The following is a 27,230-nucleotide window of genomic DNA, read 5'->3' as shown; positions in this document are numbered from 1 at the left end:
AAAGCAGGTTGAACAAGCCATGAAGAGCAAGCCAGTAAGCAGCACCCCCTCCATTGCCTCTGCATCAGCTCCTAACTTCAGGTTCCTGCCCTGTTTGAGTTCCTGTCCTGGCTTCCTTCCATGATAGATTACAATGTGGAAGTGTAAGCCAAATAAACCCTTTCTTTTCCAACTTGATTTTTGGTCATGATGTTTCATCACAGCAATAATACCCTAACTAGGGCAGAAATCCTCTGCTACACAGTGAATTTAAAATCAGCCTTGGCTAAGAGATCCTGTCTTACAAAACCAAACTTAACAGCACCAGCAAACAATTCCTATAGAACCCAGCCATATTTCACCATCATCACTCACCTCGGCCATGGCCATAGTCAACTGTATGCTGCACTGGTGGTGGTTTGGACATTGGTGGCATACCCATCGGCATTGGGCCAGGAGGGGGAATGGAAGAATGAACAGGTGGGGGTGGTAATACCGGAGCAGACTGAATTGTTACAGTGTCTGACTTAAATTCTGAATTCAGTCCTTGATCAACATTTGTATCCCAGAGCCCATAGAAAGAATCTTCATCCCAGCGTTCCTGTTTCATAGATGAAGTTTTTCGCTTTATAACTGGGGGAGGAGGAGGTGGTGGTGGAGGCGGAGGAGGCGGTGGTGGTATTGGCACAGGTGGCCTAGTCATAGGAACAGATGATCTTGCTGGTGGAGCAGAGGGTCTTACAACTGACCCTGGTGGCTTACTCATAGGAGGGCGTGGTCTATAGGCTCCTGGAGGCTAGAGAAGAAAGCAAACAACTTAGGAAGCTAGTCACCACATACATTGTCACAGATGAGTGAAAATTAAAATCTAGTTCTCGATCAATTCAAAAATTATTTACAAGATATATTAAAAATGTAAATAAAGCTTTTGTGTTTTTAAAGACACTAGTAGGCACTGGGGAGATGGCTCAGTGGTTAAAATCACTCACTGCTCTTGCAGAGGACACAAGTTCATTTCTCTGTACCCACGCTGAGTGAACCATCTGTAACACCAGCTCTAGGAGGACCTAAGAACAATGGTCTCTGTGGGCACCTACATGCACATATCTACCTCACACATATACGTAATTCAAAATGAGTGCATATGTGTGCATGTGTATACACACACACACACACACACACACACACACATACACACTCCCAGGGCCTGGTGGTATATGCCTTTAAACCCAACATTTGAAGGAAGATCTCTGTGAGTTCAAAGCTGACCTAGTCTGCATAGCAAGTTCCAGACGAGCCAAGACTACATGCTGAAACTCCATCTCAAAAAAATTTTTTTTAAATAAGATATCAGCAGGAGATGGGGAGATAACTCTGCCAGTAAAATGCCTACTATACAATATGAGGACCTGAGTTCAAATAACAGAACTCACATAAAAATGTGGGCAAGGATTAGAAGGATGGTTCAGTAGTTAAGAGCACTTCCTACTCTTGCAGAGTACCTGAGTTCAGTTCCCAGCATTCACATGGTGGCTTACAACCACCTATGACTCCAGTTCTAAGGGACCTGGTACCTTCTGACTTTTGAGAGCATCCATGTGGTACATATGCAAACAAAATATTTACAAACATAAAATAAAAATCAATAAATCTTTTTTTTTTAAATTGGAAATGGTGGTACAGCTGGGGAAGGCAGACCCTGGAGCTTCCCTGACCAGGAGTCCTAGTCTAATGTGAGCCCCAGGTCTGCGAGATATCCACCATCTAAAAAACAAATACACAGCCGGGCAGTGGTGGCACACGCTTGTAATCCCAGCATTCGAGAAGCAGAGGCAGGCGGATCTCTGTGAGTTCGAGGCTAGCCTGGGCTAGCTACCAAGTGAGTTCCAGGAAAGGCGCAAAGCTACACAGGGAAACCCTGTCTCGAAAAACCAAAAAATAAAAAAAAATAAAAACAAATACACAGTTTAAGGAACAATAACTGAGGTTGACCAGTGGTTTCCATACATACGTACACACGTGTACCCATGTGTGCACACATACACTAAACACCAGCAGGAAAATGAAGACAGGCCACAGAAAAGGAAAAACAGAAATGTCATTCCTAATAAAAAGCACTGTTTGCTCTTCTAGAAGACTCAGACATGGTAGCTCACCACCATCTGTCTTCAGTTCCAGAGGCTCTATCATCCTTTCCTGGCCTCTGTGAGCATGAAGCACATAAGTGGTACATTAACATAAATGCAAACACTCATACTTGTAAATTTAAAAATAAATATATCTTAAGAAAAAGACACATATTTTAAAAATAAATAAAATTGGGGCTTTTGAGTAAAAACGGACTTTACTAATATTAATTAACATGGGAAAAATTTGGGAGGGGATTTCAAGACAAGGGTTCTATGTGTAACCCTGGCTTGCCTTGAACTCTGAGATCCACCTGCCTCTGCCTCCCAAGTGTTGGGATTATAGGCGTGTGCCACCACCACCTAGCAGCTTGAAAAAATATTAATGTTACTAGTTACCAACAATGTGTACAAGGAGGCTGGAGAGATGGCTCAGGAATTAAGAGCACTCACTGCTCTTCCAGAGGACCTGAATTTAGTTCTCAGCACCCACATTGGGCGGCTCACAACCATCTATAACTTCAGTTTCAGGGGATCCAATGAAAGCTCTCTTCTGCTCTAGAGCACCCACAAACACGTGACACACATTCACACAGACAGGCACATACATTTAAAAAAAATCTTAAAAATGTATAATGGCTATGGTACAGATGTTATACAACTATATAAGAGAGTTGTTTGAATGTATTAAGAATAAGTTTTAAATATCTTTATTATTTATTTGTTAGGTCAATACTTATTTTATTAACAAATATGAGAATAATTGTCTCTGGCTATGTCTGGCAGGTAGACTTAAAAAGCAGCATTATTTGAGCAGAGAGAATGTCTTCTTTTTTTCCCCCAAGACAGGGTTTCTCTGTATAGTGCTGGCTGACCTGGAACTCACTCTGTAGACCAGGCTGGCCTAGAACTCACAGAGATCTGCCTGCCTCTGCCTCCTAAGTGCTAGAATTAAAGGCATGAGCCACCACCAGCCAGCTGAGAAAGTCTTACTTTTGACTTAAGTTTCCCACTTTAGGAATTTAAAATATTCAAAAAAAAAAAAACCATGATACAAAGAAATTCATTAAAGTTGCATTAATAATAGTGAAAGACTAAAAGAAAATAACCAGCATAGATGGGCGCAAAAACCACATAGAGAAACCCTGTCTCAAAAAAAAAAAAAAAAGAAAGAAAGAAAACAAGAAAATAACCAGCATAAATGAAACAGTTGAATAAATTACTGTGCATCAAAACAATAACGTATAGCAGTATGGGAAAGCTTTTTGTCAGATGAACAAATGGATCTATAATTAGCGCTGTGGTTCTCACCCTTCCTAATGCTGCACCTTTAATACAGTTCCTCATGCTGTGGTGACCCCCAACCATAACATTATTTCATTGCTACTTCATAACTGTAAGCTTGCTACTGTTATGAGAAGACTGGTTATGTATGTAGCACTCACCATCAGGCTCACAACTGCCTTCAACTCTAGCTTCCAAGTATCTGACAGCATTTTCTGGGCTCTGAAGGCACCCACAGCATGTACATAAACTTCAACACAGACAGATATACACTCACACCTATAAATAAGTCTTTTAAATGAAATGTCTGTTTGGCTTAATACATGGTAATACTGCCTAATGTGGAGTAGAGGGTAGGCACTGCTCCAAATACAAGAGTATGAGAGAACTTTTTTGATGTGATGGAAATTTATTATTTTAATACAGTTGTTAAATAGTGGGACTGGGTGTGCTCAGTGGTTATGAGCATCTGTTATTTCTTTTTACAGAGGACCAAGTTTGATTCCCAGCACTCACACGGAGGCTCACAACCATCTGAATCTTTACCTCCAGTCCCAGGGTATCTGAAGCCCTCTTCTGACCTTCATGGGTACCAAGCAAGCTCATGGTATAAATACATACCTGCAGGCATTCATACATACACGAAACACATCTAACAACAACAGTGATTTAAAAAGGAGTAAGGGCTGGAGAATTAGCTCAGTGGTAGATCACCTGCCTACCTGAGTAACACTCTGGGAGCAACACACTGGATTCAGTCCTCAGTATCACACTCTCCTCCAAACCCTCAGTTTTAAAGTAGAAGGCCTGGCAAGATGGTACCTGTTGCCAATAATCTGAATCTGATCCCTGGGGATCCACAAGGTAGAAGAACTGACTTTAAAACGCTATCTTCTGATTTTCCCATGGGCACTATGGCATGACCCCCACACAAAACAGATAAGTAAATGTAATTTTAAAAAATAGTTCATCACCAAGTTAAAAATAACAATGTAAGAAAAAAAATCCAAATAAAGCAGTAGAGTTTAATCACTCAACTTTTTTCTTTGAGACAGGTTCTCAGGCTACATAGTGGAGACTATCCTGGTGGAACTCATAGATGTCTGCCTCCCAAGTGCTAGAATTAAAGGCATGTACCACCCACCATAACTGGCTCACTCCACTTTCTCTTGCTATTGTTTGAAGGGCACTGGCTGTGTGCCAAGCTATAATATGAGAGACCTCCTCTCATCTAAATGGAAAAGGAGCACTAGAGTTCCCATCTAGTCCTACCTAGATGAGACATGGGACTATCTGAAATTAATAGATCAGGTAGGGGAGGGGTGGGTAAAGCACTTGCTGTGCAAGCAGAAGGCCCTGAGTTCAGATTCTAGACCACTCATGTAAAAAGTGGGCACAGCAGTGTAAGCATACAATAACTATAGTGCTGGGGAAGTGAAGGCAGGCAGATTCGGAGGGCTGGCTACCCAGACAATCCAGCAAGACAGAGGAAGGTAAGTCAGGTTGATATCTGGTCTCCCTATGTGCACATAGACAGGAAGCACTACCCCCACAAGTGCAGATACACTGTGTAACACACACAAGTATTAGGAAAGTCCTACCATCAAACTCAGGTTATTAGCTTGGCAGCAAGTACTACCCTGCCAGCAAACCCTTGTTCTTTAAAACCGTGGGGTAGGGGAGAGTGCAGTACTGAGGACTGAATCCAGTGAACAGGAAGCGACATAGTTCAGGTGTGCTCCATCTATTTTTCCAAAGTCCAGGGAAAGGAGAGATTCTTGCAAGTGTCTAACTACCGTGAAAGATGTTCAAAACTTTCCTTTTCCAAAATTTGTTTTTACAATGGAAATTTATGCTTATTGTAATTTTTAAAATGTAACATCATATAAATACACAGTAAAAACCATTTCATTTTCTAAGCACACAACACATTCTCCCCATACCGGGTATATCCCAGGTCTTGATGCATTCTGTAGTCTTGAGTCCTGGGGTGGTGGATGGTCAGCCATCTGTGGCTCAGACCCAAAGTCTTTCAACTTTTGAAGCTGTTCTTTCTGTTCTCTGTAAACAAACAAAATTGCCATTGTACTTAAAGCATATTACATCCCTAAACAACTATGATTAAAACCAAATTTTTAAAAATACAAGAAAAACAGCAAAAACTTTATCCTAAAACTCTGTGCAGAGCCCACACTGCACCTCTGTGGTAATAATTTCTTGCTTTTTACACAACTAACCCATCAGTCCTCTGAGACTTACAATCATAAATTATCAATGATCTTCAAAGACAGTCTTTACAACCTGCCTCCACAGTATAGTGCCTAGCCATCATGTTTCTCCTTTAACCAATCCTAAATTTTCTCTTGCTATTTTTTTCATTACTTCAAGAGTTACAAAACAGGCTGTGAGTAAAATATAGTCTAGAAACGCTTTTCTAGGGTCTGTAGGAGGCTTGTTTTGCCGGGAGATGGAGGTGTGAAAGTCTCATGGCCTCCAGGCTGGGCTCCAACTGGTCAAATCACTCTGAACTCCCAATTCTCTGCCTTCACTCCCGCATGCGCTGGGATTACAGGTATGCACCACCACACTTGCCTCTCACATCAGCTTGTAAAACCAGAATTAGCCATCATTATTTACAAAGGAAATATTTCACATAGAAATTGAGTTTTTAAAGAGTTTTGATTAATATCAGACCTACATTCTCCCAAGTCAACAACTAGCTATGTGGAGCCATGGCTGACCACGTGTGATGAAGCAGTTCATCAAAATCCTCACCGCACTCCAGAGTTCCTCCTGGTCCACTGTCGTTCATTTTTGTTACTTGTCTCTTTAAAAATTTTTTTTTACATTATTTATTTTTATTTTGTGTATGAGTGTTTTGCCTGCATGCACATGCAGTGCCCATGGGGGCCAGAAGAGGGCGTTGGATCCCCTTGGAACTGGAGCTACAGGCGGGTGTTAGTTGCCGCGAGGGGTGCTGGGAATGGAACCTCACTCCTCTGGAAGGGAAGTCAGTACTCTTAACTACTAAGCCATCTCTCCAGTCCTACTTGCCAGACTCTTAAGAGCATTTAGTTTGCTATCCACTTTAGATGGTGAGAACATTCACCAGTCTACGGTCTTAGGAAAAATATCTGTTATTCAAAAAGATTAATCCTCATCTTCTACATTTACAGTGCCTACTACAACCTCTCCAGAAATTTTACAATATATCTTCATATACAATTTTGTCACTCAAATGGACAAGATGGACATAAGACTTGTTACTGGCTCCTGTAAATATTGTTTACAGTATTCCTTGTCTTTATAAAGGCGTACCATACCCTATGTATTCTCAACTACAATTACTGTTATCCATTGCTCCACATGTTTAGACTAGGTTTTGCTGCCTAGGAAGAGGTCCAAGGAAAAAGGAGACTAAGCGGCACCTTTCATCCGGCAAATTCTACGCAAAGCAACAGTGCACGGAAAAGTAATTTTAAGTAAGGAAAGGGAAGAAACTGGAAGTTTAGTAACCAATCAACAATCAGTTTTTGTTCACCATGAAAACGTAAGATTTTAGAGTCAGAGTTCAAATTCTGGGTCTGCATTTAATAGCCAAGTGAATTTTCAGCAAGTCTTAGTGTTATTTGTGAAATGAGAATGATAATATTTTTCTACAAGCCTTTAGACAGATAAGTTATTTAAGATGGGCGGATCAGCGCAGTGCCCAGCACAGAGTAGGTATGAATTAAAAGTGCCCACAATTTAGAAGCAAGTAGCTCAATGTTCTAGAGCAAGCCTTACATCCTGTTCATGAGTAACCTAGAAAAAAGGACTGCCTCAGACTCTTCTATAGACCAAAGAAACCATTGTGCTACCTGGAACCCTGTCTTTCATTTTTACCTAGTTATGTCTGGTATCACACTTTTCTAGTACTAATATTTTAGTTACAAGTTCAATTAGTATAACCCGCCAATGTAGACCAGAATTGAAAGATGAAACACATATCAGAATCTATCAAAACTTTACCACTTATTTTCTCAAAAACCTGTTTGGAATAAAACAAAACAAAACCAAAAAACCTTACTATCACAATTATATGAAGAACATTGTAACACCCACACAGTTGATTATAGGTTTAGAAAAAAAATCCAACTTCACAATGAAAATACAGGAAGGAATACCTGCTTCCAGATAAAATGAAAGATTAACATGCCCCAAACAAAGAATCAGTACTCAGAGAAATCTGCAGACACTCCCAGGTAGAGCATCCTTAACACCAGCAGAGAAAAATAAAGTACCTTCCACCATCGCATCAAAAACGAGGGACTATGAAGCCTGTCAGATCCAATGCCAAAGAGTGAACTGCCTACTGAAAACAATAAAGGCTGAATATGCGAGTCCTGTGAAACCCAGAGTCCTGAGAGGTTGGGATCTAACACTTGAAACATGCACACTCAAGACATGCCAGCAACACATCTACAAGGCCAAGAACAGCAATCAATTTGCATATCCTAGAGCATATTGTATAATTAACACAGTTTCCAAATAACCATCCTAAGCCCCAAACAGCACTGAATAACCAGAAATATAAATTCAAACTATGTGATAAGAAATAAGGTGTAAAAAGAGTACCATTAAAAACGCTTCATAAAAAAAAAAGATACTATGCAAATCTGTTTGAACTAGAAGAAACGATCTTAAGGAGTGCACTTACCGAAGCATTTTCAATTCTTGTGCAGCTTTCAAAATGATCTCGTGCTGCCTCTGACTGAGAACCATTACCCCTCCAAGGCCTTGGTCAGAGTCTAAATTTGCATCGGACCCCATCATTTCAGAGGAATGATGTGAGGATGGCATGTGTTCCGCCATGGGGGAATGTCTATCCACATCAGACGGGTACCATCTGTCTGACAACCGTTCTCTTTCCCAGTCCATTCTGTCAGGAACATAATCTCTCTTTTCCCGCCATGTATCTCCTCTTTCTGGATACTCTCGAATCCTCAACTCACCCCTATCCCGGAACTCTCGGTCATACCCATGGTCTCGATTTCTTTCTTCTCTCCATCTATCATCCTGGTATCTATCCAAAGGCGGAAGAGGTGGGAGGGGTGGTAAAGGTGGAAGAGATGGAATATCCCGTTCACGGAACTGTGATTCTTGTTCATCCAGTGGTCTCCCATAATCTGCGTCCCACTCATTATCCACACTTCTGTCATATAGATCCACAGGTCTTCTAATCCGATCCACGTCTCTGTCTAAGTCCCTGTCCATTTCCCTACCATAACCCTCATCCAGATCCTGATCTCTTTCCCAATCATCCCACCAAGGGCCTCGTCTGTCCTCTCTGCTGTAGGGATCTAGTGGATCATCTTGATAATCACGTTCACACTCTCTCCAGTATTTCTCTCTATCCCAGTCATCAAGTCTTTTTCGCTCAATTGGAGCATTTCTACCATCGAATGGGAACTCTTCATGTCCTCTCTCTTCTCCATGGTTCCACGGAGCTCTTGGAGACTCATCTCGGTGATAAGGATACATTTTCTCCCCACTATCTCCTGGTTCCGGCCTGAATGGAACTCTATCGTGACCAAAATCCGGCCTCCCTAGTCCCCTTTCTCGACTGCCTGAGCCCCGAGGTGGTCCCCTCTCCCTGCTCCCAGCTCTCCGGGGGGGTACCCTCTCTCTACTTCCAGCCCTTCGAGGAGGTCCTCTCTCCTGACTGCCAGCCCTGCGAGGTGGCCCCCTTTCTCGGCTGCCTGCTCTACTGTCCTGGCTGTCTTGTGGACCACCTGGTACTTTATTCCGACTGCTTCCTGGTCTCACCAACACCCTGTCCCGACTGCCTTCTCCTCTGCTCATTTTCTCGTGACTGTCCTCTCTTCTACCCATCATCTTATCATGGAAGTCTTCTTGCTTGACCAGCCCTGGGCCCTGACTAATTGTCTGGCCACGGCCTCTGTTTACTAGTCCTTTATCCCGTGTAACTTCCACTCTGTTTTGCCCAGGACCTCTGTAAGATGAGCTGCCGCCTTTGCCTTCTAATCTATTTTCTCTGCTGTCCGGCTGAGGCAGACCTTTTTCCTGGTTGTTCTCTGAGTGGGGCAAACCAACACCCAGAGGTTGGAAGTCATTATCTGCAGCCGCCGCGGCTGCTGCTCCTGCTGCTGCTCCTCCTCCCTCAATGTTCTCTAGTTTGAAGGAAAAGGTAGCTAGAGTAGGTACAGGTTTATTTGCAAAGAATACAGGCTTAGTAACGCCTTGGGCTTTGTCCGTTTCAGTCTCCATACTTTGAGAATTCTGGTTCCAATTAGAGGGCTCTACGGGCCCTTTCGCGACTTGGCCTTTAGGTGGCTCCTGCTGAGAGTCGCTTAGATTCTCATTTGACTGAGCCGCCTTGGTGTCCTTGACATCTGCAGCAGTGGGAAATGCAGCTGATTGCATTTTAAAAGTCTTCTGCTGGTTACTACTTGTGTCTGCTAATGGCTCTTTGTTTCCTGAAAGAGGTTCAGCTTGTGACTTAGGTTGCTGCTGATGCTGCTGTCCAACAGTTGCTTTGGGGCCTTTCCACTGTGATCCACTCTGTCCAGGGCTTAGGGATGTATTGGGAATTATATAAAATTGAGATGCTGGACCCCGGGGGATCCTTCCCCATTTGCTTTTAGTGCCCTCTGCTGGGTGACTTTCATATCTGGGTCTTGGCCCATCGGGGCGATTTCCTTCAAAACGAGGCCCTTTGGGTCTCGGTCCTTCACACCTTGACCCTAAATCCTCAAATCTTCGAGGACCATCAAATCTACAAGTAAAACAAAAGATATTACTCAAGACAGTAAAGCAGGAAAAGAAAATTCTCCATGTAAGATTATTTAAGGCACTCTTGCCTCAGATTTGTTTATAACAGTGACCTCAGTCATTAGCAAACCCCATGTCACCTATCAGAAACCGGAACGTTAAGGTAACAGTGCGTGGAAGATTTTAGGTCTAGATTTAGAAAGCATGCCAACATTACTAACCCATTCAACCAATCTGCAGCAAGTCACTGATCTACTGAAATGTTAAAAAGCAATTATAAGTGTTGCGCCTTAGTACATGGAACAGTCCACTCCTTTTTAACAGAAAAGAAATTCCATAACTATGAGCACTTTTAGGGTTAAATTACAACTAAAAACCAGTTAGCAGGAAAATACAATTAAGCCAGAACTAAAATCTTAACAAATGTCACATACATGCATGCACAAGAACACACACACACACACACACACACACACACACACACACACCAGGCATATTTTAAAAGTGTTCTCTAAAGTTTTTCAAGGTCTGGACAGAAATGTGTTTGCTATGGACCACTATTAATTAAAAAAACATTCCATCCAAAAGGCAGTATAAAAAAAATAATGTCATCAGAGCCCTCAGAATCTACAGTCAAATATAGTAATAATAAGCACAGATAAAGTGTCAACAGATAAAAAGACAACAGGCAGAGAATGGTCAGCACTGTCCAGGTGAGAGGAGCACCCCCCTACAAATGGTTTATAGGGCAGAATGTTTCGCTTGAAACTTGAAAGGCAATTTCTGACAGGATGGTGGTGCCTCGGCTAAGAAAGCAACATGAGCCGGAAAAAGGCAGAAAAGCACACACCATGTGTACAAATGATTTAGTGTGGCTGGAGCAGAGGGGAGTTGGGAAGGGATAGAAAGACAGTGCACAGGGCTGGAGAGATGGCTCAGTGGTTAAGAGCACTGACTGCTCTTCCAGAGGACCTGAGTTCAATCCCCAGCACCCACATGGCAGCTCACAACTCTCTATAGTTCCAGTTCCAGGGGATCTGACACCCTTACACAGGCATGGAGGCAGGCAAAACACCAATGCATATAAAATAAAAATAAATAAATCATTTTTTTAAAAAAAGAAGAAAGACAGTGCGCTAAGGAATAAGGCAGAGGCAGGTGACTGTCAGTCTCTAAAACACCTTGTGTGTCTGCCCCTTGTACAGCAGGCTCTACTGCTGATATCCAATACTCACCCCCTCTCTAGTATTTTCTCCTGACCTCTGCACTTAACAAGCAAGAACATGGTCCACAAACATGTAGGCAAACACTCATACACAATAAATAAATAATAAATAAATAAAGATGAGTAGATGTGGCAGTCTGTTTGTGTTGGGGGGCAGCAGGGTAGTAGTCAGGGATCTCTGGGACAAACTGGCTAGCTAACTCAGCCAGATTAGTCAGTTCAGGGTTCAGCAAGAGACCCTGTCTCAGTAAAAAGACTATGAAAGGAAGTCACTAATAATCCATCTCTAGCTTCCACATACACACCCAAACATGTGCATCCACATGTATGTCACACACCATCCACAGATGAAACAGGCTGAGCAGTTAGGAGTGACAGCTGCTCTTGCAGAGGACCAGAGTCCGGTTCCCAGCACCCATGTCAGGTGACTCCTAGACAACTGTAATTCCAATTCCAAGGAATCTTCTTCTGGCCTCCACAGGCACACACGTACATACAAATAAAAATAAAATAATAAGAAAGGACAGAGGTCTTGACTCTCTCTCTGTGGGTCAACAAAGAACAGGCTCAGCTAAGGTGTCTGCTGAGAATAAAGGAGATATGGAATGGCGGCCAAGAGAAGCTAGGTATAAGGATCACCTATGACCACATGACCAGTTGTAGAAATAAGAATTCTAGGGTTGGAGAGATGGCTCAGCAGTTAAGAGCACGCACTGCTCTTGCAGAGAACCTGAGTTCAGTTCACAGAACACATGTCCACAGCTCACAACTGCTTATAACCTGAGCCCCAGGATATCTCATGTGCATATACCCATACACATAGTTAAAAAATAAAACATTTTTCAAAACTTTAAGAGTTATGAGTATTTCTTAGTTCAATAATATGTATTGGAATATATGCAAAGGTATTAACCAAATATTTTTGATTTGTTTGTTTTCTGTCATTCAATAGAAGATGTGTTAGCAATAAGTTTTATACGCTAGTATTAAAGCTACAGAGTATTAAAGAATGTGATGAGTAATAAGTGAACACTATGTCAAAGACCTCTAAAGGGAAAGGATTAGTATTTTTGGTTGTCCAGTAATAAACCTCACACGAGGAATAAAAATCTCCCCATGGACCAGTGCAATCAGAAACATACACAGAAAGGAACTGTGAAATGAAGTTCAGCCCACTTTGCAAACCTATCACAAGAAAGTAGAAGACACATAAACCCACAATAAAGAGAGGGGACCATCAGTAGACCAGAGTCTTAGGTTTGAGGCATTTTTAAAATTTTATTTTGCTTTGTTTTTTATAGGCAGGGTGTCTATCTCAGGCTGGCCTTAAACTCCTAATGTAGCCAAAGATAACTTTTGATCCTCTTGCCTCCACCTCCCCAGTGCTGGGATTTTATATATTCCACCATTCCAGGTCGTGGAGTTGCCGAGGATCAACCAGAGCCTCTACATGTTAGAGAAATACTCGGCCAGCTGAGCAATTTCCTCAGCCCTTGTTTTTAAATTCTAGAAGACAAGTAACAACGAAAGTTATGAGCAGCAACTTTCAAAAGAACTGTGCTGAGAGCAGGGAAAGATAAAGTGAAAATGTGGCTGGTGGGGCTGGAGAGATGGCTCAGAGGTTAAGAGCACTGGCTGCTCTTCCAGAGGTCCTGAGTTCAATTCCCAGCACCCACATGGTGGCTCACAACCATCTGTAATGGGATCTGATGTCCTCAACTGGCATGCAGGCATACATACAGATAGAGTACTTGGTACATAAATTATTTAAATAAATAAATCTTTTTTAAAAAGTGGCTGGTTTGTCTACAGAACCCTAGGTCAAGATTCCAAAGTGCCAGAGATGTGGATACAGGAGTGAAATGAGACAGAGACAGGAGTTAAAATGCTTATTCAGCTTCTCAAAATAAAAGATACAACAAGCCCATCAAGTATGGTGGGTGGTTAATGGTCTTGAAATGGATCCAGGCCTGGAAGAAAGAACCAAGGCCAACGTAGATGAACCCCAAAGAAAACCTGAAACTTAGCACCCAAGCTCTGAGACAGCCCTGACAAAACCTGCTTGCTAAACTAAGTCTGAAATGCAGACTGGAATGGCCCACCAAGGAAACACTGTTCAAAAGATGACTTAGAGATAGCCATCATTGGAGTATGCATCCTTTGAAGAATTTACACCTTTAAAAACAAAACAACTGCAAACACGTATTAAGTATATTTGACCATATACACTCCCTATTACCTTCTCTTGCCCCACCTTCTTCCTAACCATTACCGGCTCCTTTATATCTGTGTGTGCATCCCATTGAGTTTAATTAAGGCTGCTTGGATGAGCCTAGATTGAGGGTTATTTATCAGAACATGGGCAGTTTAACAGTGGTATAACCACAAGGGCTACAGCATCTCAACCTGTGGTACTAATGACTCTTTCACAAGGGTCACATATCAGATATTCCGCATATCAGATATTTACATTACAATTCACAAAACTAGCAAAATTACAGTTATGAAGTAGCAACAAAATAACTTTATGGTTGAGGGTCACCACAACATGAGGAACTGTGTTAAAGGGTTGAGGAATTAGGAAGGTAGAGAACCACTGGGCTAGAGAGATGACTCAGTAGTTTAGAGAACTTGTTCTTGAAAAGGAACCAGGATCGGTTCCCAGGACCCATATGGTGGCTCACAACCACCCATAATTCCAATTCCAGGAGATCTGACACCATCTTCTAAACTCCAAGAGCACCAGGCAATAGAGTCTGGTGACACATGCCTTTAATCCCAGTACTGGGAGACAGAGGCATGTTGATCTCTGATTTCAAGGCCATCCTGGTATACTAGAGAGTCCAAGACTACACAGACAGACCTTGTCTCAACATCTCCCTCATTCCCCCCAAAAAGCATCAGGCATCATGCAGTATACCTACATGCAGGCAAAGCATACATACATATAAGATAAAAAATGAACCCCCACCTTAAAAAAAAAAAAAAGTCAAAGATATCATTAGTCCTTAATGTTCTGTTTGTGTACTCTGTTTTGCTAAAAAAAATGTTTTAATAGTTCTAGCTATAAATAAAATCATTTCATAACAGCTTTTTTTTTCTAGGCCTACCTATGAACAAACAGAAATTTCAAGTTTTAAAAAATAGAATAGGGCCTGCAAGAAAGTTCAGCAGGTAAATGTGCTTGCCACTAAGCCTGAGTGCTGTCCTTGGGACTCACATGATGGGAGGAAAGGCCAATTTCAGTAAGTTGTCCTCTAATCTCCACTCCCACACACAGACACAAATAAATGTGAGAAAAATATATATATATATAAAATCATATATATATATAATCTTGCAACTATCATTTGGATTCATTGGATTCTTTCTGAAATTTATAAAAATTAAGAGCTTAATGATTTCCCCCTATATCCTAATAAACACTCCATAATTTCTTTATCATTGATTTGATTACTCACCATAACATGTCAATTTTTCTTAATTGTGCTTAAAAGGACCAAAAGAGACAACTACAACAAAAGGAATTAATTGCCTAAGAGAATTAAACAAAAGTAAAATAAAATGTCATCACCTTAGAATTGCCCAAAATATTATACTCTGACAGATAAAATTGTTTTAAAATTATTACAATTGGGGAGCTGAAGAGATGATTCAGTGGGTAAGAGCTCTTCTAGAGGATCGCATTAGATTCCCAGCACCCACATGGCCTACAACCATCTGGAACTGCAGTTCCAGGGGATCGAACACCCTCTTTTCACATCAGGCATGCACATGGTTCACAGCATACTCGTAGTTAAAACACCCAGCTACATAAAATAGGTTTTTTTTAATTCTTAGAATAAAAAACATTATTATAATCAAATGGTATGTGCAAAAAGAACAGCATTCCAGGCTCTAAAGACACACCCAATTCCTTATACAAGTGAACTTGCCATGTGAGTCTTCGGATGACACTATTCTAGAGGAATTTTCTCAAGCTTATTTGTTTGATAAGCAAACAATAAATTCTGTTTATGCCAGGCTGTGGTGGAGCACGCCTTTAATCCCAGCACTTGGGAGGCAGAGCCAGGCGGATCTCTGTGAGTTCGAGGCCAGCCTGGGCCACCAAGTGAGTTCCAGGAAAGGCGCAAAGCTACACAGGGAAACCCTGTCTCGAAAAACCAAAAAAAGAACACAAAAATCTATTTATTTAGTGACTGATTGATTGTGTATGGGTGTTTTGTCAGCATGCATATCTAAGAGTGGTCTCTGGAACTGGAGTTACAGACAGCTGTGAGCTGCCATGTGGATGCTGGGAATTGAACCTGGGTCCTCTGGACGAGCAGCAGTGCTCTCAACTGTTGAGCCATCTCTCCAGCCCAGCCCTCTTCAAATAACAATACATCTTTTTTTTTTTTTTTTTGCCAGAGCTGAGGACCGAACCCAGGGCCTTTTGATTGCTAGGTCAAGCGCTCTACCGCTGAGCTAAATCCCCAACCCCAACAATACATTCTTAAGGACAGAAGATATGCAGTACTGCCATCACTTAGTCATTAAACAGGAAGGACTTTTAACACATATTCTGTAGCAAGAATTTTAACTATCTTGATTTGCTAAAAGGATACATGACATTTATTTTTTTATGAGTCAAACTATTTTATAAAAAGTAAATTTAGTCTCTTAAAATGCTTATTAAAACTTCAAAGTTGTTTTTCACTATCTTTTTAAATTCTTCTATAAATCACTTTAAAATTTAAACTAAAAGGGTCCACTGAATCTAGATGGTCAACAATGATACCTTTTCTGCTACAACAGGGAGTCAAAGTAAAAAGTATAGACTGAGAAGCCTGCAAAATGAATAAAGAACTGGTTCCTAGAATATATTAAAATTTTCTATAAATCAGTAAGAAATAAAACATATAGTCTAATGAAAAAAGCCTTGAATCAGCATTTCATAAAGAGGAAATGTAACTCAGTAATAATCAAATGGAAAGCAGTATAACTCTATTAATATCAAGAAATGAAAACTTCCGGGCTGGAGAGATGGCTCAGAGGTTAAGAGCACTGGTTGCTCTTCCAGAGGACCTGAGTTCAATTCCCAGCAACCACATGGTGGCTCACAACCATCTGTAATGAGATCTGGCGCCCTCTTCTGTATACATAATAAATAAATCTTTAAAAAAAAAAAATGAAAACTTCCAACTATTATCACAATAGCATTAACCATGTACCAAGCAACTAATATTTTAAAAGTCTAACAATACTAAGAGTTGACAAGGAGGTTAAAGAATAATAATAAAACAAACTGGTGAAAAGAAAAACTGAAACCACCTCTGAAAAATCATTTAACAACATCTACCAGTATAGAACATGTGCAGACCAGACCCTACAGTCCAACAACTCCAATCCTTTAGGTAAACTGTGGTATGTCCACACAATGGACAACTGTACAGGAACGAGAATGAGCAAACTACTGCAGCACACAACATGGATGAGTCTGACCTGTCAGGTGAAAATGACACACAACAAAGAACATACCGTGTGATTACAACCTACACAGACGAAATAGCTAAACAAGATCATACACATGCATTCAGGCACACATCAAGATATATACAGCACCAAAAGGCATACTGCAGGCCAGTGAGATAGCCCAGTGGGTAAAGGCACCTGCAGCCAAACTTCATGACCTGAGTGCCATCCCTGGGACCCCTATGGTGGAAGGAGAGAACCAACTCCCACAGGTTGTCCTGACTTCTACAGCAGGCTGCAGCAAGTACATATGCGTACACACACAAAATAAACAGACTAATAAATGCAATAAGAAGACATGTTTCAGTATTTTTAATCATAACTGAAAATCATCAGTATTAGAATAAACAGATTATGGTAAAATCATAGTAACGAATTATTCCCCATAAAGGAGAATGTTACGTTCGACACAATCTTACAATGTAATATCAAGTGAAAGACACCATAGTCAGGAGTATGTAAAATATGATCCCACTAACAATAAAGCTCAAAATAGGCAATCTATGATGTAAAAGACAGTACAGTGGTCCTCTTCGGGCTGGGAGGGAATGACTGAGAAGGGGGATGAGGATTTTTTAAAAATTAGATTTATTCCTTTTATGTATATTTTGCCTACATGTATGTCTGTGACCATGTGCATGCTTCATGCCCACGGGAGTCAGAAGTGGGCATTGGATCCCCTAGAGTTGGAGTTAAGGAAGTTGGTTGCAAGAGCAACCAAGGCTCTTAACTACTTTAGAACTACTTTAGCCCACTGAGGAGGACTGTTTAAACACTAATAACTTCTATTTCTTGATCTGAGTAGTGATGACACGAACATGTCTCTGTGAAACTTCACAGAGCTGTATATAATAACCTGGTACTTCTATATTTACTTCCAATAGAAAGTTTCATTATTGAAAAATACAAGTTCTGGGATTAAAATCCACTTATGTGGCAGCTGACCAGTACAAAGGCACTCTTCTACAAGAACCAATGAAGAGAGGACACACACAGTGTCAAACCACTACCCCTGGTGTGCAACAATGCAATGTACTGTGATACGGCTTTGTACTTGACTTGGAGAAATCTTCAGTTGTAGAAAGCTGCATCAATCTGGATTTCTGCAAATCTTCAATGCATTTCAATGATATATAAATATTCTACTGTCATATTTTTAGTTAATTAGTTTAGCTCTGTTCTCAATCCTTGTCTTCCTACCCAGTTTTGTTTAAAATGTTTTCCCAGTGTAGTTTACCATATCCCTTATGTATTTATAACAAAACCTGAAACAACTAATAAAGGAAGTTCCGTTTCCTTAAGAGTGTAGATTGCAGCCGGGCAGTGGTGGCACACACCTTTAATCCTAGCACTCGGGAGGCAGAGCCAGGCTGAACTCTGAGTTCAAGGCCAGCCTGATCCAGAGCTGGATCCAGAACAGGGACCAAAACCACACAGAGAAACTCTGTCTCAAAAAAACAAACAAACAAAAAAATTAATTAATTAAAAAAAAAAAGAGTGTAGATTGCTCTAATTCAATCTCCTCCAGTAATCAGTTTCTTGCTAATTTTGTTTTTAACTCAGTTACATAGGAGAAAAAAATGTTTGAGTAACAGTAACTAACTAGTCTTTGTAAGAACCATATGAGTAGGCTGGACCTGGTGGTACACAACTTTAATTCCAGCACTCAGGAGGCAGAGGCAGGCAGATCCCTTGAGTTTGAGGCCAGCCTGATCTACAAAGCAAGTTCCACTAGAGCCAGGACTACATAGAGAAACCTTGTCTTGAGAAACAAAACATAAGAATGTATGGGTAAAAGAAGTAGATGGGCCGGGCGGTAGTGGCGCACAAGTTTAATCCCAGCTCTGGGAGACAGAGCCAGGTGGATCTCTGTGAGTTCAAGGCCAGCTTGGGCTACCAAGTGAGTTCCAAGAAAGGTGAAAAGCTACACAGAGAAACCCTGTCTGAAAAAACAACAATAACAACAAAAAGAAGTAGATGGGCAGAAATGGAAATTAAACAAACTAGTTTTAGGGAAAGATGGCATAAGCAGAATTCAAAACCATATCACAGTTGCAGCATATTGATATAGGCCTATGACCTTGGCACTCTGGAGGCTGATGCAGGAGGAGCAAGAGTTTGCAACTATTATGGGCTACATAATAAATTCCACATCAGCTCGAGCTAAGTAGCAAGACCCTGCATCTATCTCAAGAGATGAAACCACATCAAACTAAACTAATCAAAAGAAAACAGAAATCAAGTTGCAGTTGATGAAGCTGAACACATGTAGAGTAACACAAGCAGAACTGACCAAGAGTTCAGCAGACTAAAATGGTTGCTCAAACCCAACTACATCAAATGCAAAGAGTTAAGTGTAAAGCCTTCAAAAAACAAAACAACTACACACATTCAGGATGAGACAGACCCAGCTTAATACAAATGTAAAGACCTGGCAAGCAAAAAACCCATGTTTAATTCAAAGCAAGTCAATACAATTGAATAACGAAAAACCAGTCAAACAAACCAACACAACAAAACTACATTAAAATAAGTATGTAGGGGCTAAAGAGATGGCTTCATGGTTAAGAGCACTTGCTGCTCTGGTTAGAGAAACAGAGTCTGATTCTTAGCACCTATGTCAAGTGACTAACAGCCACATATAACTAACTCCAGCTTCAGGAAATCTAATGCCTTCTTCTGGCATCCTTGGGTACCTGTATGCACATTAATATGTATATAAATCTAAATAAAAAATACATAAGCATAAATAAATCTTTAAAAAAAATATGTTCATAATATGTAGAATTAGGTTGTAAATAGGCAGTTGATCCTTTAGGCCCTAAGTAAGTGTTCATTCTGAAGGAGTCTAACATATCACTGGCCCTTAAAAGAAAAATACCAGGAAAAAGCTAAAACCCAAACCAATGATTGTGGAAATAATTTGAGTTTATATGTCTGAAAGAACAGAACAGGTAAGCTAAGGCAGTCAGACATAAGAGAAGGTTTTAATATCTGTAGTAATGCATTGTAGAAAAAGAATAAGATAATCCATTCTGTGTTGCTCCACAGAGGCAGATCTGGAACCGGCAAGTAGATATTATGGAAACACATTTAGATTTAATGGTTAAAAACCTTTCTAAAACGCTCTCTATGTTTTATAAGCCACTGTTCTTTATTAACATGCCAATATTAAAGCACAGCTCATCAACTTTTTGCCCTAAAAAAATACAATGGACTAAAAGTGGATCAGAAGTCTATGGATTCTAATCTCATCTCAATTAGAGTAATCCTCTGGGGCAGCTTATTTATTTTTTAAATATCTGCATAGATCTTATCATTTATTTGTGCTGTGTATGCATGTGCAGGTACATGCAGTCACAGAATGCACATAGAGGTCAAGGTCAACCTGTGGGAATCAATTCCTTCCTATACTACATAGGTTCTGGGGATGAAACACTGGTCATCATGCTTGGTGGCAAGCACATTAACACTGAACATCTCCCCAATCCTGGTAATTCACTTATAATTACCCCAAATCTCAGCATTTTTTAACCTTCTTTACAGTCATGAACTCACTGAGGGATGATTTATATAATAAAGGTGATATATACAAGACCTATCGCAACAAGCTAAATCACAACATGAGCATGAGTTACCAGAGAGGGACTACAATAATAATTCCTAAAATTCTTCTAGCACTAAGATTATTAATTGTATCTTTGAAATAAGAAAAAACTTAAAATTGTCCTATTTGGTAGGCAAAGAAAGAAAACATGAGAGAAATCATGGGAGCTGGAAATACATTTTATGACGTGGTGAGAGTACACTTTTCTGATAACAAGTTGCTAAAAGGCAATGCTCAATCCAGGAGACAGACATGAATTCAAATCAACAAGATGAGCTATCCTGCAAATACATGTAGTCCTGAACAGCATGAGTCTGAAGGTGGCATTCAGCACAATGCTTCAGGAGGGTTTGCTCTGAGTAGTGACTCAGCTCTATTCTTCCAGCCCTGCAATTCTGACTTAGCAAGTTAGCTATCTTCTCTGCTCCAGGTTGTAAAGGGTGACATGAAATAACTCACCTAGCTTCACAGGTTATTTACAAGACTCCCTGAGATAAAAATGGATACAAAGTTTCTAATATGGCTTCATAGCACATTGAAGAATTCATGTTAATTACACTTAACTTCTTCTCAGCTTCAATTTTGGATGGAGTTTTGTTCATGCTAGTTTCAGAATTTTAAATTGAGGAACAAACTAAAAAAGACATATTATGTGGCCCAGGCAGTCTTCAAGCTTACTCTACAGACAAGGACTAGCTTGAACATCTTATTCCTCCTACCTCCACCTCTCAAATGCTGGGATAACAAGCGCTGCTACCACCATACTCAGTTAATGTGCTGCTGCGGGTCAAACCCAGGGCTTTGAAAAGGTCAGGCAAGCGTTCCAACAACGGAGCTACATACCCAGACCACATATTTTTGTTTTTAAATATTAAAGTAAGGCTGAAATTTAAAATGACCTTAATCTATTGACACCAAAACCAAGAACTAAATAATATACAGATAAGTAGCAAAAAGCAAATTATAAAATATTCAGTATAACCTTGTATTTATGATATTTTAAATCACCCAGTAACAGAATTAAATTATATACATTTTCTATGTGCTATGAATTTGATTTAAGGAGTATGATATGCATTTCTCATATAATTTCTGACAGGGGAAAAAACAAACCTGATTAAAATATCCTCCAGCTGGATGTGGCGGTACACATCTTTAATCCCAGAACTTGGGAAGGAGAAGCAGGTAGATATGAGTTCAAAGTCAGACTGCTGCACATAGCAAGTTCCAGGCCAGTCAGGGTTAATCTTGTCTCAAAAAACTTTTCCATAGAAAACTTGCCATACATGTCACTTTGGGAGAAAACCAGATTCTCCTAGGCTTGGAAACATGAATTTAACATGTTTGTTTCGAGAAAGACTTGATAATGTAGACCAAGCTTGCCTCACTATGTGGCCCAGGCATATGATCCCCTACCTCAGCTACTGTTTTTGTTGTTGTTTTTACAAAAAAAATACAGTCTGTACATATGTGGGTGCTCCTATGCCTCAGCCCATATGAGGACAACTCGCAGGAGCCAGTTCTCTCTGTCCACTATGTAGATCTCAGAGCTAGAACTCTGGCCATTAGACCTAGCATCAGGAACCTTTACATAGCTCATGGCTTAGCCTCTTGAATACTAGGGTTACAGGCATACACCACCATGCTCTGCTGAATTTAATGCTTTTTAAAGAAAACTAAACAACAACTATTATTTTTTTTCTTTTCTAACTATATATGTGATCTAAAGAAAAGGCAGACATCTCCCAAACTAAGGAAAATATAAAGGATGCAAGGTTCTATGGTTGGGGGGGGGGGGTGTTGGTAGCAGGGATTTTGTGAGTACAAAGCAGGAACTTGACAGGCAGCGTACACCTTTACTCTCAGTACTCAAGAGGTAGAGGCATGTGGATCTCTGAGTTTGAGGCCAGTCTAGTCTACAGAGTGAGTTCCAGGACAGCCAGGACTACACAGAGAAACCCTATGTCGAAAAACCCAAAACAAATTTTTTTTAATTTGTAAAAATTAAAAAAAAAAAATCAAGAACTTGGCATTTGTGAACAAATGGTTTTCTAAAAGGTTCCATTTACCCTTATACTAATCTAACAAATGTATTTACTAATTCAGTTATTTGTCAAACAGACAAAAAACAAATCTCATTCTGTCTTTCCTTTTTGTATTATGAGTTAGTGTGTCATATAGGGCCTAGACCAGGGCTTGACTTAATATATAGCTCAGGATAGATAGCCCTGAACTCCTAATTCTCCTGCTCCAAGTACTGGGATTATAGAGTATGTCACCATACCTAGCTTAAATTACTACTGATAAAGCTGAAAGTCAGTAAGAAGTGATCAGCATTACTCTAAAATATATATTCATTCTAGACTCTTCTAGCCATAGATAGAATAAAAAAACAGGAACATACAACCTAAGTTACATCAGGTTGAATTAGCAAATAATACATTTTTTGACTGTAAACCACAAGTGTATATAAAAGTACAAAGGAAACACAAACATTGTATAGATTAGTCTTTTGATTCCATTACAGCTTATATAACATTAGTCAAAATAAGAAAGCTGACTTACCTGGGACCTCTTGGACCTTCCAAGAAATTGCTTCTAGGAGAATCTGGAGGCGGTCCAGCTGACCTCACTGGCATGTCCTTAGTTGTAGTGACAGACTGAGATGGAGCAGCTGAAGGTTCGCCAAGTCCTTGCTCTGATGAGAACGAACTGAATGCCAGAGCAGCCTTGTTCAGAGCTTTGGAATTCACTTGCTCTGACTGAGGTGGAGGGTGAAAGGTTGAAGGTGGATTTGAACCAAAAGTCAGAGGTGTGGGAAGCAGTGTTTGTAGAGATTTCTCTGGGACCTGTGAGTTTTGGGAACTGGATGCTGGTGGAACTGGGGCTGTAGCTAACTGAGGAGGCATCCCTTGTGGAACTCCAGGGGGTGGTACTCCTGGAGGAGGTGTGGCTGAAGAGAATGGTGGGAGAGGCAGGACAGGTGGAGGGGGCCCTGCGGAAGAGAGGGAAGGTGGGGGGAGCACCGGTGGGGGCCCTGCGGAAGAAAGAGATGGAGGCATCCCTGGCGGGGGCACAGATGTTGGTAGAGAAGGTGGCATCACAGGTGGGGGCATGCCAGGTGGTGGTACGGTAGTAGGTAAAGCAGGGGGCATCACTGGTGGTGGCAATGATGGAGGTAATACTGGAGGGGGCATTGTTGGTAGAGGTGGAGGCATCTGGGAATATGGGGCAAACGGAGGGGGCATTGACATGTTCCCCATATACTGGTTCTTCACATTCTGAAATGAATTGACTTTCTCCTGGAGATAGGTCTGAGTGGCTTTCATATGTCCTTGCCATGTTTTCCACTGCTTCTCATACTCCTGAAGCTGATCTTTATGAGGATAGGAATGGAGCTGTTCCTCCCACAGCTGAAACTCTCGCTCCCATTCTTGGTAGAGATGTTGAAACTGTTGCTGCTGCATCTCATAATGTCGCAACTGCACATCTAGAGACATGGTCTACAAATAAAGGACAAAAATTATTTCAAGATAGCCATGTAAGAATCATTCTCAACAATATTAATGAATCAAGAATACATGAAATTTAAGGAAATTTAAAAAATTTCCAAGGGGAAAGATAAAATTGCTAGATCTTTTCAGCAATGACTGTTCTTCTTCCTTTGGGCTATTTAAATAATATCACACAACTGGAAAACCCAACCAAACCTCCAGGCAAATAGCTATCTCAGCAATGAGTATTCTTCAAGATTTTAGTGTTTCTAAGGACTAAGGATCATTTTAAGGATTTGAAAAGTTAAAAAAAAAAAAAAAAGCATTTGAAAATCCATTACTATAACACAGACACAAGATTATACCTCAAATGTATAAGACAAATACCTAAGTCACTTTATCACTTATGGTATATTGCTTACGGGTGTGTGAGTTTGTGAGTGTGTGTGTGGGGGGGCCTTTTGGTAAGTTACATGCTTCTGTTTTTTAGAGATACCAGATTAATTTGTAGCTATGTGGAAATGAGTCTTAAACGTCTTAGCAGCAGTATCTAAGAGACCGTTCTATCAAACACTCCCTCCTCAGGGGACTCAGTCACAACACCTACTCTTTCCCATGCCCTCAGTGAAACACCTATTTGTCAGGACTTCTTTATCTAGAGTTTTCATACTCAATCTCTTTTGGAGTAACGGATCCTCATTCTTAAGACAGCTTCCGACGAGCTTCTTTTGGAAACACTCACCTGTATATGTGGTGAATGCTGGATGACTTGCTGGTACTGCTGCAGGATCTGCTGTAACTGAGTATGCTTCTGCATTATTCCTTGATACTGAAAGCCAACTCGATGTTGCTGGTGTTGTTGCCAGTGTGCTGCTGCGGCCTGCAACTGTTTTAACCTAGCATCCTCTTCTGGGTCTTCAGACTAAAGGTAATAGAAAACACAAAATTGTCTAAGTCATAAAATAGCAATCAAATCAGTCAAGTCCATAATCCCAACGACCCAGACTGACTATGAAAAGTTACCCTATATTTTGACAAAATACAAAGCCCTATCTACAGTTCCCATGGATGACAGGAAAAAGGGGTTTAAATGCCACAATCTTCACTAGAATAATAATTTCATTCTTCTTTAACAGGACAACCATTTCCCCAGCAGGGAGTGAATCTACAATTATAGTACTTCCCAACATATGAGAAACCCCTCCTTCCTTCCCTCTCTCCCTTTCTTTCTTCCTGTCACATTTCAGAGAACTACAATCTAACTATAGTTCAATAAAGTTGTGAAAACATTTGGACTAATGTGGGAACTCTCCACACCACAAGACACTACTCTTTATGAGACAAAGATGGTCATTTTTAATGCTTCAACAACTTTAAGACCTGAATATAGCCATTCTGCAGATGAGTAAATCAGAAGAGAATGATTAACTAACCTGTCCAGAGGCTCCACTGTTAAGTGGCAGTGTTTGGGCAGTTGACTCTACTAAAGATCTAAACTATTACACTGTACTGTAATTATGAATACATCTGGGCATCTTTCTTTTGTGCTGAGATACTCCATCCAAAGAGTATCTAATTCTTCACTTTCAGTCAACCTCCCCAAAATCTCTTTGCTAACCCTGATTAGCTGACATCTGATTACTTTAAAAGTGGAATTTTACAGGTACCTGAACACATGACAATATATGTCCATTTATGACAAGTGTTCATAAACAAATCAGACAAAACTCAGATGACTGAATAAACACTACACAACTACCTGGGGTTCCTCAGGTGGGAGTGGAGGTGGGGCCTCTTCATTTGGAGGTGGTAATGGGGGCTCTTCAGCTGAAAGGGGCTCTGATGTTTGACTGGTAGCAGGCACTGGAACATCTTCTTTTATGGTTTCTGGTACATCCTTTGCTGTGACAGGACCCCTTTTGTGTCCTGGGAAATGCACTTTTGTCCTCTGCTGCAAACTAAGCAGATGCTGTCGGTACCAATATTGTTGTTGTTCCTACAACACAAACCATTTTTAACAATTTTATTTATTGATTCCGTGTATGTGTGTATGTATGTATAAGCTCGCCACAGTGTGTGGAGATCAGAGGACAACTTTCAGGAGATGATTCTCTCCTGCCATGTAGGTCCCAGAGGATACAACTGAGGTCATCAAGCTTGACAACAAAGCACCCTCCCTGACAAGCCATCTCCCTGGCTCATTTTAAAGACTGTTCATCGATAATCCAGAGCTACATTTATATGTGTTCATGTATCTAATGGAAAAACAAACAAAGCTGGACTGAAAAAGGCGAGTTAAGAAGACAGAGAAAATTTTACGTTCTTCCTCAAAATCTGTAAATTTAAATGAAACCATACATCATAGTTAAGCATGCTTCTAGTTTTTCTCCTTCAATATTAAGTACTGAGCCTAGGGTTTTATGCAGGGCAGGCAAGTGTTCTACCATTAAGCAACAGACCCAGATCTCAGCTTACTCTTTTAGACAGACTCCCAGTAAATTATTCAGAGTGGCTTTGAACTTTGGCTGTAGCTCCAGCAGCTCTGGAACTCATGACATTCCCACCCCAGCCACAGTCTCCTGAGCAGCTGAGATTACAGGCTAGCTAGTACACCTAGCTAACACATATTTAAAAACGGCAACAAGAAAAAACATTTTTCTGGAGGCTTGAGCAATTATGAGGACTGGGTTTAGTTGCCAGCACCCACATGGTGGCTCACAACTGTCTCTAACTCCAGCTTCAGGGGATCTAATGCCCTATTCTGACCTCCCTTTGCACCAGGCACACACATGGTACACATACATCCAGGCAAACGACTGATACACATCAAATAAAATAAATAAATCTAAAACAATTAAAAACAAAGCAAGGGGCTGGAGAAATGGCTCAGTGGTTAAGAGCACTGACTGCTCTTCCAGAGGACCAGGGTTCAGTTCCCAGCATCCATATGGCAGCTAACAACTGTCTGTAATTCCAAGATCTGAGACCATCACACAGACATATATGTAGGCAAAATACCAATGCACATAAAATAAAAATACATTATTAAAAACAAAACAAAACAAAAAAACAAAAACAAAAAACAAAACAAACAAACAAAACAACACAAAACCGCCCAGTCCTTCTAAGGCTGGGTATAGTGGCATACACCTTAAATCCCAGGAACCAGAGTTTCTGTCAGGCTGGTGTCTGTGAGTTTGGGGCTAGCTAGAACCAGAGTCAAGACC

General features: G+C 40.6%; 1 protein-coding gene across 4 annotated transcripts in view; it reads right to left on the bottom strand.

Moving 5' to 3' along the window:
- The window catches only part of Ylpm1 (YLP motif containing 1), a 67,642-nt gene that overhangs the window by 25,391 nt on the left and 15,021 nt on the right, over nucleotides 1-27,230 (bottom strand). For 2 of the 4 annotated variants that reach the window (XM_036206464.1, XM_036206462.1), the window contains exons 2-7: nucleotides 25,760-25,999; nucleotides 24,746-24,925; nucleotides 23,075-24,012; nucleotides 8,089-10,167; nucleotides 5,333-5,450; nucleotides 355-775 (exon numbers count right to left, since the gene is read on the bottom strand). In XM_036206464.1, the coding sequence (XP_036062357.1) occupies nucleotides 355-775; nucleotides 5,333-5,450; nucleotides 8,089-10,167; nucleotides 23,075-24,012; nucleotides 24,746-24,925; nucleotides 25,760-25,999 (3,976 nt within the window). The remainder of the gene's footprint in view (nucleotides 1-354; nucleotides 776-5,332; nucleotides 5,451-8,088; nucleotides 10,168-23,074; nucleotides 24,013-24,745; nucleotides 24,926-25,759; nucleotides 26,000-27,230) is intronic. The other 2 variants (XM_036206463.1, XM_036206465.1) reach the window with 2 other exon arrangements.

Source organism: Onychomys torridus, chromosome 14, assembly GCF_903995425.1.
Source record: "Onychomys torridus chromosome 14, mOncTor1.1, whole genome shotgun sequence".
NCBI classification, from domain to species: domain Eukaryota; kingdom Metazoa; phylum Chordata; class Mammalia; order Rodentia; family Cricetidae; genus Onychomys; species Onychomys torridus.
The sequence above is the reverse complement of the archived record's forward strand: the minus strand, read 5'-3'. Positions and strand labels throughout refer to the sequence as shown.